A 16,531-nucleotide genomic window follows, 5' to 3' on the forward strand; every position below is an offset into this window, starting at 1 on the left:
GCCCAAATACTCCATCGTAAATACCCTATCAAAATAGCTGAAAATTAATTTAGTAATCGATTAATAATCGAGTAATTGCTTCAGCCCTAAAGCCTACGCACTGGCCCTTAAAAGCAGATTAAATTAGAGATTAAGAGTGATTTTAAGGCATTTGGGACTCTGTAATGATGTTACAGTAAAGGTGCATGTGAAAACAGTTCTACCTTTGTGCGTCTTGTACAGGGCAGCAAAGGTGACGACAAAGAAAGATGTTGAGTATTTCCCAGCATTCACCAGGTGAGGGAAGGCTCGCTTGGTGTCACGGTAACGTCGGAGACACTGGACGAATCGGAACCACGCAGGAAGGCACTGAATCACCGCACGGACGCCATAGGAGTATGAATTACACACGTCTCTACCTGCAAACAATGACAAAGATGGAGGGTGGACATGTTAAGGTGTCTTCACAGTCTTCGCCGTCTTCAGTCGTATTCTGTCTCACCTTCACTGCTGATGAGTCCGTCGTGTTTCTTCCAGTCCAGTTCAAAACTGTAGAAACAGATCATGTACTCCAGATCCATCAGAACCACCACCAGAGAGTTGAGCTGGTCAGCGAGCCAAAAGTCTGCGAAGCCTACGCGATGAAACGGGGCGGTCACCACTCGGAACTGTGGAGGAAGTCAAAAACGCAGATTTAACTTTTTAAAAGTGAAACTATAGCGTCCTGTGAGCTAAAATTGCTGTTTTTTATGTGAGAATAAAGACCTGTTTATCCTCTGTTGCCTGACAAAGCTTAATATGTGCCAGCATTTGCTCCAGCATCTGCCAGGCTACTCTTGTATCATCCTGATCAGTTAATACTTCCATCTGCCTGTTCATTTGTATCTACTGTATATGTGTTTTTCTTTAGTTTTGATAATGGATGGATGTGATTAAGTAGTTGATTAAATTGAGGAGGAAGAGACGGTGAATTTACTTTAGCTGAGAGAAAACGGGAGTGCATTCAACACACACAGAAAAACTGTTTTTTCTCTTGTCCCCACTGACAGCTTTGTTTGACTAAGCTTGTACCACCTGCTTCTTGGCACAGGAGTAATAAGTGCTGACACTTGTATGTAACACACTATGTATAAGTACCACATGCAGCACCAGTCAAAAACCCTTTCATATTGATTACAGTGCTTCAAAAACATTCAAACCGATTCATCTATTATCAAAATAGTTGACGAATCGAATAATCATTGCAGCCCTTATTGACTGTAAATACGTCTGATGCCTGACAGGTGTGCTTTTTTTTTTACTGTATATAATGAAATTACCAGGAGTTTAAGTAGCCAGAAGCGTGACTTGTAGTAGCACATCTTGAGGGGGTTAATGAGGAAGAGGAAGAAGAAGCCGTAGAGAGCCAGAGGATTTGCCTGCATTGGCACCAGGATGCTGTTCCTAAAGAGACACGACAGCAGGCTGACGCACCACAGCACACCCAGCAGACCTGCAATCTACACACACACACACACACACAAAGTCATGGTAAAGCTGAAGTACAACACACTGTGAAACCCTGAGCAACAAATGAATTGTCATAGTCTGGTTGTGGTTGTGTGTATAAACAGACTCAGACCTCAAATAGATGTTGGTGAGACAGGTTGTTCCTGGGGTTGAGCTCAAATATGAGCACATGGTTGACTCCTGCCTGTCTCCAGCCGTACGTGTTAATGCCTGAAAGATGAAGACAGACAATCAGACAGCAGCTCGGAACAGGTGGAGATACTCTAGTGTACTGTTCATGACTGTTTATATCAAGGGCCTCAAACTCAAAATGACCTGGGGGGCCAGTGAATGTGGAAAAAAAGTCTGACAGTTTAATTAATTGATTAATAAAATTATATTTTGATAATCCATCATGACGTTGCAAACTAAAAGTATTCAGGATGATTTTGCACACCATTTCAAAGCTAATTTAATAATGTGTCAAATATAAGCTAATGTATTAGTGTTGTTATAAATAACATTTCACCATTTGGGCCAGTTTTCATTGTAACTTCAAAGAAAATGTGGGTACGCAGACCCCTGGTTTATATACAACCTACCTGACACTGTCAGGGCACGGCCAGTCTCAACTGAAGGAATGAGACCCTAAATACTAACTTACCATTATTGTTTGTGTGTGTGTGTGTGTGTGTGTGTGTACCTAACAGGAAGAGGAACTCTATTAAAAGGAATCCTCCTCTGTAGATCCTGACCATAGGCCAAACATCATCACTATCAATCACCACAGCTCCTAATGACACAGAGAGATGCAGAGACTGTTACTATAGTTACACAAAGAAACTAAAACACTTCACATTATGCAACAGCAATTTGAGTGATTTGTGATGTTTGTCTGAAAGGCAGTTGTGCCTAGAACCAACACAAGACAGCTCAGTGAAAATATGGCTGTTATCAGGGAAAACAACATAAAATCACATTTAATACACTTTAAAAAAGGACCTGCTATTTTAACAATATGTTTCACTCTCCTGCATCAAGACTACATATGCATGCCCTGTGTACCTAAATGGTCATGAAAGAAAGAAATTATGTTATGATTCTGAGTCAAGTCATACTGCGTGTGTGTGTTACCTGTGATGACCACAGAAACCAATAAGACCAGGAAAACTCCGCAATAAAGTCCAACTCTAAAGGTGGTCCAGGCAGGAGCAGGCTGCAGGCAGACAACAGACAATCCCAGTCAGTTTGTCAGAGGGATAATGTACGATACAGAAATATCATGTGTTTTTAACTGTAAACTCTAAATTATAAATGATCTGAGCTGTTCTCCACTGCGTGTGCAGATAAAACATGTCACATAAAGTGTCCAAAACATCTGTATCAGTAAAATGATTCTATGAGCTTTTTATTTCATACACAAACAGATGCACCACCTATCCATTCAACCCAGACAACAGCAGCAGCAGCAGCAGCAGCAGCACTACTACAGCTCTTCCTATTTCATTAGAACTTCAAATACACTTTGATCTTGGATTTAATAACATGTCATGTGCTTTAAATTGGCAGTGATTCAATTTGAATGTGTTGTACTCAGTAGAGTAGGAGGTAATTTTATTATGCAATTATGAATGAATTGTAATTGCTTGTAAATGTCTGTGAAGATTCCATTCAGAGTTCACTACATTGATCAGACGTCTCAGTATCAAACCCGGGTGGTGAAAAAATGTAACAATGAAAAGGAGAAATTCAGCCTGTAAAACAATAACACCGTAATAAAACTGCTGTAAAATCACACCGTAAGACAGGATGAGCACTATATTGGTGTGTGTGTGTACACATGTCTTTAGTAGACTATGAGTACACATTTTATTTCAAAACCATCTTAGTGAGGACATCCTGAACTTACTTAAACAGGCTTTTTAAAGGTTGATACGTGGATTTAAGTTTTAGGTTTAGATTATGCATTTAGTTGTGATGTTACAGTTAGGGTAATGTATTGTCTGTGATTATCTTAACTAAGAATGTTGTAGAAGAATGTGTGTGCGTGTGAGAGAGAGAGAGAGAGAGAGAGAGAAAGAGAGACAGGAGACCTGTGCAGCTCCCAGTGGAGGGACCCTCAGCCTCTTCATGGCCTTCTGTCTGTCACCACCTTCCAGCTCTGTTGTGACCAACGCCTGAAAAAACACAGGGAGTTTTGAGAGGTGGTTTTAATTTGTTTCTCCACACAAACACTCAATATGTATCCATGCTGTTTATGTTCACAATATATGTTTGTTTTTTTAAGTCAAACCCTCTAATATTCTCTGCTCAAGTACAGATTTTCTCTTTTCCCTCTTTTCACCTGCTTTTCTTCACTTGGACATACTGCTCCAATCGTCTGTATATATTTGTGTGAATTTGTGTGAGTACCTCCGTCTCCGAGATGAGCTGTGTGATTTTCTTGCAAGTGTAAAATGGAGCCACTTCGACATGGACCACCCTCCAGTCGGCCCCCCTCGGTGTCTCCAAAATCTTGTCATGCTTCTTCAAGATCTTCCTGAAACCTGTGAAGTTCAGGTTCTACACACACACACACACACACACACACACACACACACACACACACACACATACCAGAACAGAGTTATATTCAAAATGTAAAATTAACAATTCCAATTCACCTAACTCAAGTCAAACATCTACTTGGAGCAATTCAGTGCAGTAGAAACAAGATGTGACAGCTGTGACCTACACACATCAACGGCATCCAATTCAATGCAAATGTAACCCCTGTGTGTTTGTGTGTGGCTGCTAGTGCACCTGGTAGTTCTGCAGCAGTATGAGGCTGAGGTAGAACTCGGAGAAGGCCAGCTGAAGGTCCTTTATGTTTCTGTGTTTGCATCGCTCCTGCTGCGACAGGGCAAACACCGTCTTCCTTCTCCTCAGGCCCCGCCCATGCACCGTGCTCTCTCTCTGGGCGTCCAACGAGGACTGCAGCTCATTCTGCAGCGTGGCGAAGCGCCGCTGAGCCTCGGCCAGCTTTTCTGAAAGGAGAAGAGGAAACGAGTGGTCAGGATAGAGCGGAGAGGATGACCGCAACACAGATCTCTCCTCTCAAATACAGTGAACACCATATTTTAAGATGATAAACTGTAGATAATAGATTGTAATAAGTGTATTTACAGTGTATTGTCACTCCACTCCAGAGAAACAACCTACACTAAAAATATCAAGATATAAACTATATTGTCCAGCGTAACTAAGCATTTTGTTTATTTGCTCAAAATAGTGAGACCATGTTGTTCCTGTTCTACCACATTTTAAAGGTTTTCTACTGGAAAGATCCGAGGAGACCAAACCAGCCCGTTTAACTCCATCAACCAGGTACATGTGTGTGTACCACTGTTTTTAATAAAGAGCTCAGTGAGTGAACATTGTTGTGAGATGTTGGTTGTGGTCATTACCAGAGTAGAAGGTGTTGATCTTGGCCAGTTCTTTTTCACATGTCTGGAAGAACTTTTCCTCAAACTTGGCATAGTACCTCTTGACTGTATCTTCATCGGTGACTGGAAGAGAAAGACATGACATGTGATGTTAGTGAGGAGCTTTAACAGCTACTTGTCTCATAGCAACAACATCTTAATGTGCCTGATTGAAGAGAGGAGGGAAAGTGAGGAGATGATGACGGTCAGTCCTCCATGCCCTTGACCTTTACTGCAGTGACTGACCGTATGTGTACAAAGTAAGTGTGTTTATACATTAAATGTGCTTTTCCCTTCTGCTTTCTCATGGTTCATGCAGCAAAAACCTGCCCTGACCCGCAGTGACCAGCAGGTGGAGCAGTGACACAGTAGCTTCTTAAAATCACCCATCCATCCATTTTCTACCGCTTTATCCTCCCCATGAGGGTCGTGGGGTGATAAATTCAATATTATTCAATAAATTTGAATCTAGAAATAGTTTTAAGAGCTCTCCCACTTTAACAGGAACAGAATACTTGATACAACCTCTGCAAAGATCTGCAAAGATCTGCAGAAATACTAGTGCTTTAAAAATATATTTTTTGTTTTTTATAATTGTTTTATTCACCACTGCATGACTTTACAACACAGCTCAGAGTCCACATCAACACATATAACACCACAGTAAAAACAATCAAACAGTTAAATCAACAAAGTAGACTTAGAGACTTTCAGTTAAAAGATAAAAAAAAGTTCAAAGTGTAGGTTCAAAATGCTCAGGAAACTTCAATCTCTTTGTTTGACTCCAATAATCAATCAAGAGTCTGTCTGTGACCCTCACTGATCGACTGAAGAAAAAACAAACACCACAATGGCATCAGAAGTTCTTGTTTTGAGGAAGATGCACTCTCTGTGATGATTGAGTGTTGTCCCTACATCACTCGTGTATTGTGATACGTTTCCTCTAATGTCAGATTCTTACCAACGCACTGCCCTAGTATTGATACTAATTAATAGAATTCTTTAGAATGCACATTCTTAATTTAGAAGTTTTTAAAAGTGATGTGCAGCTACACACTTGACCATAACTTTGTTCTAAATTGTTCAAATTCAGAGAAGAATGCTGGAGTTCTGTTAGCCAAGATAATCCTTTATTAGTCCTACAATGGGGAAAAGTTTTATACTTTTAAAAGTGCCTTTTTTATATATTTGAGGATTAATTGTGAACAATGAATGGGCTAATGTTAATTGATTCTAAAATGAATCACTTATCATAACTAATAAGCTGCACTTGTTTTCCTTTCTGTTACTTTATGACACTTTGCCATTTTGACAAGTCACAGTAGGAAAAACACAGGTGTAAATAACTAGTGGATGATGATGGAATCCCATTTAGCGTCCTCACTTTTGCATGCTGGTTAACTGCGACACTGTCCCGACTTACTTCTAAATTGAGCCATTGTTTATATGATCAGAAACACAAAATTCTGCCTTTACTGCTAAAATGCTAAATGGTTGCTGTGCAAAGGGACAATTTCCCCTTTACCCCTTCAGACTCCGCAGTCGTCTACACTGAAGTGGCCTTTCCTGGGCCAAATGAACCAGAGTGTTTGTTGTGAAACAGGCGTGTAATGTGATCCAAACACAAGAGCTCATCATTTCAATGTTGTCATCAAGCATATGCTCTCTGCGAGCTAATCTGTGTTTCTAAGGTCAGTAATTAGTTTGTTATTTTCGGTGACATTTAGCTGAGAGCTGCTGTCGTTACTGTAGCAATTCTCCTGCTGTGGCCCCTGAGGGAAAGACACGGAGCCTTTAATGTTTCTTCACTGTCACATTCATGCCAGGTCCTCTTTAGTGTTAGTCAAAAAAACAATATACTGGAAAATTAGTGCATAGTGTGAACATGTTGTAGTTAAAGCTGTCCACTTGTAGGAATATCCATCCTGGGTGGTTCAACAGAGATTAAGTCCATGTTCCGACATATTCAGGACAACTGACAGTGATTCATCTTCTGTTTCTTTGTTAAATGTACATGTATTTCTATTCCAAATGCCATGGTAGATGTCTGACATCTTGTTCCTCACATTGAGTCAGTTTTAGCAGAACAGAATTTTGCAATTGTAATGATTTTTGTGCTGGGACAGATTCTGGTAAACTCTTAATTGAACAGTGGATACGGTGAACCGGTGTGTCCGACCACAAACTTGAACCCACTGTCTTTGTCAACAACAACCAGACGACAGACCGCGCAGGTGGTTTTGAGTCAGACCGCACAGAGTCAGTGATTCACCGTGTTTCAGGCCAACTGCTTTTAGACAAGACACCAAATTAACTAAATTGGAGAGTCCCAGCCATTCCCCTCCCTCCTCAGCACACAAACAGCCACCACAGTCAGACTACAGTAATCTCCTTATCCCTTTTTAGCCTTATTCTGCTCTTTTCGTTCCATCTAAGCTCATGCCATCATGATTATTATCATTATTACCATTATGACATGTCTGTCTCTCAGTAATAGGCTGTACTTTCCATTTGACAATTGGTGTTTTTTTGGGTCTATTTTTCAGCAACACCCTGCTTTGCTCTCAGTTGCACACACTCACATTTGAAAGCTGCGCGAAGCAGAGGTGTGTTCCACCATCATGACTCAGTGTGTTGCTCAAAGACACTTCAACAGAACATTTTAGGGTATTGAGAAGGATAGAGGCTGGTTTGTTTTTATCTTACCAATTATACACATTTGACTAGGACTGTGCATTGGGGCTATTTTGATAATTGGTTAATTGGTTTGACTCTTCTCACAAACCTTAAATCTGCTTCTTTGCTCTATATAACAAAGAAATCATTCAAATGTAATAAGTTGAGTTGGTTTGTGGACAAAACAAGACATTTGAGAACATCATGATTTTAAGATTTGGGAAACATTGATAAATATTTAAGACTTTTTTGGACAATTAATCAACTATTCAATAAAATAATAAACAGATCAAGCAATTGTGATTTTACTTGCCTATAAATGATTATGTGCAGGTGATTATTTTCAACAACCCTTTATTTGACAAACATGGAAAGATAACTGTCACCGTCTTGGGGTTAAAGGCCCATTTATACCCCATTTTTCGTATGTTTTATGTGTGTCAGTTTATTCTACCATATCTTGTTTTTCTACCTTTTTTAAATCAGATATGAAACGGCTCTTTGATTAATCATCAGTCTGGCCTTTGGGTCTGACACTGTCCTTGTGTATGGTCCTATGTTCAGAAGTTTATAGTCACATCACATGCAGTTAATATCTACTGTGATTCAGAGACTCTTCTATCCTTGTTTCTCCTTCTGGCTGATAAATACATCTGTCTTGCTTTCGGCCATTTGTTTAATTCTTTCCATGTTATTAAAAGATATTTTCTGTGACTTGTTTTTGAATTAGAAGTACATGGAAAATGTTTTAAATAGACTTCCTCTTCAATGTCAGAGTAATGCTCTACCTTTTACAGTAAGTTATCTGCCCTGTGCCTTTATACCACGTTTATGCAACAGCTTCTGCATCTTAGGAGACCACTTTAATTTCCAAGCCCACTTTGATCCATTTGAATTATTCACAGTGTTTAAAATCTCAGCATTAAATCATCTGTAAAAAATCTTTTAATAGTGCAAATGCAGATAAACTCCCAAGTGGATTTAAGAGAGCAGAATTTGAGACACAGGCAGATTGTAGTGATGTTGGGTATTTTTACGTACGAAGAGAGGCTTGTTAAATCAATCCCGCTGCCCATCTATCATTCCTTTTATCCTCCCACCTGGTACTAAGGTCTCCCTCATGATCCACCTCTGTGTTCTCTGCTCACTCTGTTTCCATCACTGTCGGTGTCTCTATCTTTGTCTCTCCCTCTCCATGTGACCAACTTTGGCTCTAAACTACAGTTAGAAATGTCAGGTTGGTATGCCATCACTGATTGGTCAAAAACCTTTCGAAAGACCAGCATGACTGAAAATTGGTGCCAATTTAGTAGAGAGAAAAAAAAACCCTGACTAATAGCAGTGGGAGGAGGAAAGTTTACAGTTAAACCTTAGGTGATGATCATTTAATGTCAGTGCTGTTTGTTTTGGAAAGAAGTTGCACAACAGTCTCATAGGTCTCATTTACTGGGTTTTGGTGTGGTAACACATATAATTGACTAGTTTTCTGTTTGACAACTCAGAGAAAAAGGTGCAGGATCATTTTTAGCATCTGCATATATGTTTTGTGCTGTTGAACAGGGCCCACACTGGATGTGTGAGCAGTGCGTTTGCATCGTGGAACGTTCTTGCTTTTTGATTTAGGAATAACTGATTTCAGCCACGTATGACCACCAGATTAAATATGAGCCAGATTGTTTTAAGAATATGTACGCAAATTAATCTCACTGTTAGGTCTTCACAGATTAAATTACTAATGAATTATTATTATGTAATATTATTATGTCTATAATATTTGGGATAAATCTTTAATTTATCCCATTTTTATTTTGCTGTCCATTGTTTAATCCTGACAGATGTGCAACTTTTGTTCTCAGTTGTATGTTCTGGGGCCGTATGCTGTCGATGTGTGAACCTCTAGTATCCAAAACAAACAAATGGATTGAAACGTGTCTAGAGCATCTTCTATTGTAATTTCAAGTTCATACTACGTCATGATGACTGCCAGGGAGCATCTGCTGTAGCAAAATGGCAAACAGGAAACAGAAAACAGTTTTTTCTTCTGTGGGTTAAAAATTCTATTGGCAGTTGGCAAACCAGTTAAGAAGGGCCTTACATCCACCTGCCGGAGTGGAGTGTAAATCAATATTCATGGCCTCTTATTCAACTATTGGCTGTTGACATATTTCAAAATAAGTAATAAATAGACTGATGACTTCAAACTGTTGCACTTTTATGAGTCTCTTGCGGTTTTATTTTAATTAGACTGCGGTTTTCAGTATTTTCTCTTACAGACAACAGTAAGAGAATATTCAAATGTTCTTATTATTCCGGCTTGGCACCAGTTGCGTGACGAAAATGTCACCATGACTAGCTCTGTTGACACATGAGCTCAGTTGGACATAACACAGATTTTGTACTGGAAGCAGAAGAGAATCTGTTGAACGTCTCTGTGACCGATTTGGACATTTGTGTTCTCCTCTGTGTAATGTCTCGAAATAAAACACGGACATTGCTCCAGTCCAGCTGCTCGCTTAACTGTAAACACGGCAGAGAAGTCGTTGTATGTTAGATAGAAGTTTGCCTGATGAAGTTAAATCAGACATCGGCGTCTCTTGAAGGTGCACATGCTTGATGTTTGGTGTGCAGTGTCTGTCATGACTGACTTTATGAGCAAGGGTTGCTTTTGTCATAGTCATGGTGACATGGTATCCTCTGACAAAGGAGAGAAGGGCCTTGTCCGATGGCTTAATTTGGATGGTGTAGTGTTTGAGCTTAAATGCATTAAACGTTCTTCTAGGGCTGGGCGATATACCGGTAGTAAGAGTTATAACGGTATATTTTTGAAAGAGATATGTAGTCGAGATATCGCCATTTGAACAAAAAATATCGCGATATCAGTTTTAGTCCATATCGCCCAGCACTACGTTCTTCCCCGTGTGTGTCTTAACACTGGCTGCGTGTCTGCTAAGTTACTACAGTGAGAGGTGTCCATTTTATGTAGAATGTCAATATAATTATCAACAGATCTTCTCTCTGTTTATTTTTGCGGGGAACCATGCAACTCACACACGACAAAGAAGCGACGCTCTAATGTGAGCATCTGTTAACATCGGCACCAGAATTGAAAACGTGCATGCAACATGATTAAAGTAAAGCAACATAACCACAGTGCTGTTCAGAAACACTTGTAAAAGTGACTAAGAAGTTCTTCTTCAGTTTTTGCCTCCACCTTAAGTGTGAAAGAGTCATGTTCATGACAGTGATCTGTGTTCCTTTAAGTGTTGACTTCACATTCTGTTCCAGCACTGGCCTTTAGAGTAGAGAAGCTCCTCTTTTTCAAAATATCATACGAGAGGACAAATAACAGGGAAAACATGTTGAGTTCATCTCACTGTTTTGTGTCACTTTATGAGATACTTGTACAGTGTCACAGGGAGGCCTGTAATTACATGATGATGAAAATTGTCTCTGATGACTGGGTTTAAGACGTTTTAGGACTCTGAGGCCTCACATTTTGGCCATGCTATGGCTGCTTTGAGTGTATTTTTACTGAGACACATAATTATCTGATTAACACACACGACTGATGAAGTGCAAAGAAATTGGCTATGTGACAAAAAAGATGTATCCATGCACAAGTCTGAATGCACAGATTTTGGTTCCAAGCTAAAACTAAGAAGATATACACGTTTTCCATGGAACATTATAGGATGAAGGAAATTCTGTATGTGTATCTATGCTTCTATTATTTGTGGGTTTAACACCATAACTGTTCTTTTGAGTGAGGAACATTCTCTTACCTTCAACAGATGGAGCCTGGTCTTGAGCAGCATAGATCATCTCTTTGAAAGCCTGCAAAAGAAAGTAAGTTTTTTAAAATATTGAAACAACAATCATTTGAGGTTATTATAATGAGATACAATACAGTGCAAAACACCACTACACATACAGGGACTGTGGTGTTCCTCATGAAGTGCTCAGTGAGAGAGGTGTATTATCATCATATAAAATTATATCTAAGATGATTTTTGTCCAGTGGTAACTATTTATTTATCATTTTTGGCCAGCACAATCCAGAAATGTAACAAAAATATAGAGAAATAAGAAAAGAGTCATCTTCTTTTCTCATTGCCCATTTTTGTATTTTTCTTTTGTTGTTGCTTATTTCATTTATATATTATATATATGTTATTGCATGTTCAAAATAAACTACTACTACTAAAATGGCGGACCAAGAAATGTCAAACGATTTTTGTTGTGTTTCGGCATGCGAATAGGGCACTTGTGATAAAAAACATCAGTTTGCCTCTAGAAGTGAGTCAGTCACACTTAAAAACAGCATTTCTCAGATGGAGCTGTCTGAGCAGAGGTTGTCTACCACCTAGGCGACACAGTCTGATGTGTGTGTGTAAAACACTACCACACAAATATGTGCGTCTCCACAACAACAGTGTGTCTGTTTACAGTAAGCCTTGATAATCATTCTATTATCAATAGTTGATGCACAATCAGTGAGTGAAGAATAGTAAACAAAAACAAGTCATGTGAATGTTGTTTATCTTTATTTATATAAAGAGAGAGTTCTAAATGGAGGTCATGGAGGTCAAATGGACATTTTGCAATTGCTTGTTCCAAATGTAAGAACAGAATTGAGAATGAAAAGATTCAGGTTTTCAGCACCTGTTGTTTGGAACAATCTTCAATCTGAACTTCAAAATCTAGTACCCTGACTTATTTTGAAAATGGGACTAACCTGGCCTAAATAAAATAAACATTTTACATTTTGACACAACCTACACTTTCAACTACTGAAATAACATGAAAGAACCTTAAATTGTTTTAAATATAATTTCATATAAACCGTATATATTTAAGTATATTAAAAATATAGAATATTTTTTATTTTTATAGAATGAATATGATAGGAGTTTTCATACTGAGTGAGAATAACAAGACACTGGCACTGCAGTGAGAGATGTCAACTTTAAGTGACGTCAATGTGACAATACAGTCCTTTCAATGTCTATTTTTTGCTGGGGCCCATGAGCACCACATGTGCAAAACAGGCGAGATGCACAAACTCTTGCTGACACGCCACAGCAGAGTGGCGTGAGAGGCACGCTTGCTCACACAGGCACTGGGATGAAAAAACAAAGACTGTGTTTGATGATGAGTACCATATTTTAATATGGTGGCTTGTTTTGACTCACCCACACACACTGCTCCACAGTAAAACACACAAATAGACAAACACTGTTCAATGAACTCATGCAGCTTAGGTCTTCGGTCACCAAAAGACATGTTTTGGTGACAGAAGTAAATAAATACAAGCTGTCTGTTGTCTGATAGTAGTTATCTGTGCGTCCGAGACCCCACACACCACCCCCAAATTCAGCAGTATCTCAGCATCTGCACCACAGCAGCAGCAGTTGTGAAAGGACTTGTACTGAACTAATGATGTAGTATTATTTCTCTCTAAACTAGTGGTTTTCAATGCTTTTATGTCAACGCTCAAAGTCCAAACTGGAATCTCAAGGCTATTTTACACTAATTTTACCCTCAGGTGAAATGAAAGTTACTTGGGTAAACAAACCAGTTTGAAATATCAGTTAGTAAACACCTTGTCACTCTCATGAACCTGGTGAAAGACCACTGTTGTGGCGACATCCTGGTGTGTTTCTGTGCAAACATCACTTTGACCTGTCCGAGGTGTCAAAGAGGAAATCCTCCTTCCTCTTAGAAACAACACAACTGATTTTAAAGTAAATAAAAATGTAAACTTACAATGACTTCCTGCAGCACTGCTGCTGGATAGACTCAAAACAACGCACATGACCAGGAGGATGAAGGAACGGAATAATCAATCAAGTTGATATTGTTAATACTTTTTAATAGGAGCACGAGTAGTTGCAAGTTCAATTTTATAAATCACATGAATAATCTAATAATAATGCCAATCTTTAATCCAAAACATATAAATATAGACCATGTATAAGAAATAGAAACTATTTCAGTTTGAGTAGTGAAGTCTAGGAAGAAAGACAAAAGTAGCACTTAACCACCAGGGGGCGACTACACTGGATGCAAATAAAACTCAGTTTGAATGCATGTCTATGAGAAAATGAGTCTATAATTCTCAATTGTTTTATATAGTATTAATAAACATTTCCCTGAAGAGTTAACGGTCTAAATTTCTGAAAATTATTTTCCAAAAAGATGATAATAGATGATGAGGAATGGCACATATGAGTGGACATTACACGAATAGTCACAGGTGACATCCACAAACCTATGGACGTGACAATGGTCAAGTCACAAATCCTGAGGCTTGCTAATTGTCTTTTGAATAATTGTAAAGGTAAGGTAAAGACTTATTTTAAAGGTTCACACACTCAGGACAACATGCTTAATTTCATTGTGCCTTCGTTGTATCAATTCTTTCTTCCATGCGGTTACTGCGCCCTGTACCAATGCAGTAAGGCTGCTGCAGCCATTCAGTCTCCTTCATGCCGCCTGTGAGTCAATTTTCAGTGGCGCTGCAGCTCGTCTCTGGTGTAGAGACGAGGAGTGACACCACAATCATTCAGTCTCACGGAGTCACAACAAGACAAGAGGACACAGACGGCATTTTTCCATCGCTTTCACTCAAGGGCTTGATAGTAGAGTGGTCAGTCAGCGCTGCCAAAATGGCAACAGAGCACAAGACAACAATAGTCTCACTGTGTCCCCACTCTGCCCGCCAGTCTGTCAAAGAGCGACTTCTGCAGCAAACAGTAGAGCAACTCAAGGTCATGTTAGAGGCCACACAGTCAGCTTACAGTCACTGTTAAACCAGTACTGCTGCTACACTACTGTAAACAACAACAGCCAACACAGGGTACACAACAGCAAGCATCAACAAAGAAAGCAGAGAAGGCAAAAAGACGTCTTCCACCATCCACTGTGCTGTCATCTTAAATATAGAGCTGCAGTGCTCAGATGGGGGAGCCTAAATCATTTTAAAATGAAAATGATTCGCTTCAAGATGAGTGTGTTTCAGCTCTTTATCAGAAATAATCTGCACCCAGAATAACACAGCGATCAGTTATTAGACCAACCACAAGGTTCACAACTGGCATTAAATGTGTCTCCTTTGACGACATGTGATGACAGACCTTACTTCCCCCTCCTTGTATGCAAATACAATACATACCAAACAAATGTGATTGCTGTTTGAGGGGACAAACTAATGTTTTTTCTAGTCCTGTAGCCTTGTTTAATATTACATTTGTCTTTCTATCATTTGTGGGCTCCATCCCAAAGTGGTCACGTAAAGGCTTTTCCTCACAGATCTACAGAGATGCCACTGCTGCACTGTGATGTACTGCAGCCATACAAGAGGATTTTGTTGGTTTTCCACTGTTCGGTTTTGTGGAATATCAAATGCACCAGATGAAGTTCTACAAGTGATATTGATATATACAAAACAATCAATGTAATAATGATCTCTGCAGTAGGTGGGGCAGAAGTAGCACTTTTAGAGATTTCTTTCAATATCTCGTGCATTTCTTATGCAAGTCACCAGCCAATTTTAAGGCAAACAGTTGGACAGTTGTGTGATGAACAGATTTTTAGATAGATAATAAATTAAAATGCACAAAGTTTAATTCAAATGCATAATTTGACAACGCCAAACAAATGAAAATAATTAAACAGCCACTGCAAAATATACATTACACCATTTCTTGACTTGAGGTTCACAACACACTTTGCTGGTGAGGGTGTATATACATGAGTCATCGCAAGGGACAGAGAGAAGCTGAGTGAATCTATAAACTAGTTCAACCCTTAAATGAGATTTGAATAATTAGGGAACAATAAATAATGTGTTGACTGATGTGTCCTGGATGAAACGCAGCCCAGGAGTTTTCAAACTAAAACATCACGCAGCATTTCTAAACTTCTCCAGACCTAACTGGAGCAGACGCACTTCTGCCACAGTTAGAAAATACTTCTACAGGAGTATTATGGACGACATTTGGCCTCCACTTCTCTGGTAACAGTAGACGACTGTCCTCCTGTTTGATACTGTAACAGTAACACTGAACACTAACGACACAATCTTTGTGTTTTCAGTCAATGACGGCATGAAAACAGAGCAATAATCTGAGGAAAGAGGTCGGGATCAATGCAAGGCCTTTTGCCACTGTAACCTGAGAGATTAGACACTCAGCAGGCAGAGGAGAGTTACATCAACTGCTGTAAGTGAGCCCCATGTACTTTCACTGTAAAAACACACTCTTCTCACACAGAGAAAAGTGAGAAGACGCTGAAGCCCATATCAAGCGTCATACTGGTATTTCCACAAGGGACCGAGCCCAGTCCATATTATTTTAAGCTGTGTGAGAAACAGACAAACAGTCACACAAGGGATAACTTAACCAGGTCATCCTTGAACATGTTAGGAATCACACCGTTAGACTGTACTCACATTGCATGTGCTGTAGGGCTGTAACTAATGATCATTTTCATAATGATTCATCGAGTAATTCTTTGGTTCTGATTAATTAGATTGATTAATTTTTTAATTGTTTCAGCCCTAATGTGCTGTACACTCGAGTACAAAATGCAGAATCTTTTTGCTTACATTGATCATTAATTACATAATAAGTGTTAAGATTTATGAACATCAAGTGATCTGAGAGCGAACTAGACTCTTTCCTAGTGCACCTCCTCTCGTTTACAGTCTCACAACTGCACAGGAGGATCTGACCAATCACAGGGGCAGTTCAGAGAGACTGGGTGCTCCTATTGGCTGTTCCACTACACCTCCAATACAGTACCTGCAGAGGAAGTCTCAGTGACATGTGTGCTGAATTGTAATGATGGAAATGGACAGCCTGTCTGCATCTGACTGTTACACTGGCTCTAATGTCAAAAGAACACAGAACCACAGAGAACAG

The 16,531-nt window shown here is 39.4% G+C and overlaps 1 protein-coding gene across 1 annotated transcript in view; it reads right to left on the minus strand.

Moving 5' to 3' along the window:
• LOC131461254 (xenotropic and polytropic retrovirus receptor 1 homolog) overlaps nucleotides 1-16,531 on the minus strand; it is a 34,219-nt gene that overhangs the window by 8,762 nt on the left and 8,926 nt on the right. Inside the window, exons 2-12 of the mRNA XM_058632361.1 lie at nucleotides 11,390-11,441; nucleotides 4,914-5,015; nucleotides 4,270-4,493; nucleotides 3,880-4,029; nucleotides 3,561-3,644; nucleotides 2,602-2,683; nucleotides 2,171-2,260; nucleotides 1,601-1,698; nucleotides 1,299-1,478; nucleotides 482-647; nucleotides 204-398 (exon numbers count right to left, since the gene is read on the minus strand). Of these exons, the coding sequence (XP_058488344.1) occupies nucleotides 204-398; nucleotides 482-647; nucleotides 1,299-1,478; nucleotides 1,601-1,698; nucleotides 2,171-2,260; nucleotides 2,602-2,683; nucleotides 3,561-3,644; nucleotides 3,880-4,029; nucleotides 4,270-4,493; nucleotides 4,914-5,015; nucleotides 11,390-11,441 (1,423 nt within the window). The remainder of the gene's footprint in view (nucleotides 1-203; nucleotides 399-481; nucleotides 648-1,298; nucleotides 1,479-1,600; nucleotides 1,699-2,170; nucleotides 2,261-2,601; nucleotides 2,684-3,560; nucleotides 3,645-3,879; nucleotides 4,030-4,269; nucleotides 4,494-4,913; nucleotides 5,016-11,389; nucleotides 11,442-16,531) is intronic.

This window comes from Solea solea, chromosome 1 (assembly GCF_958295425.1).
Source record: "Solea solea chromosome 1, fSolSol10.1, whole genome shotgun sequence".
In the NCBI taxonomy this organism is placed as follows: Eukaryota; Metazoa; Chordata; class Actinopteri; order Pleuronectiformes; family Soleidae; genus Solea; species Solea solea.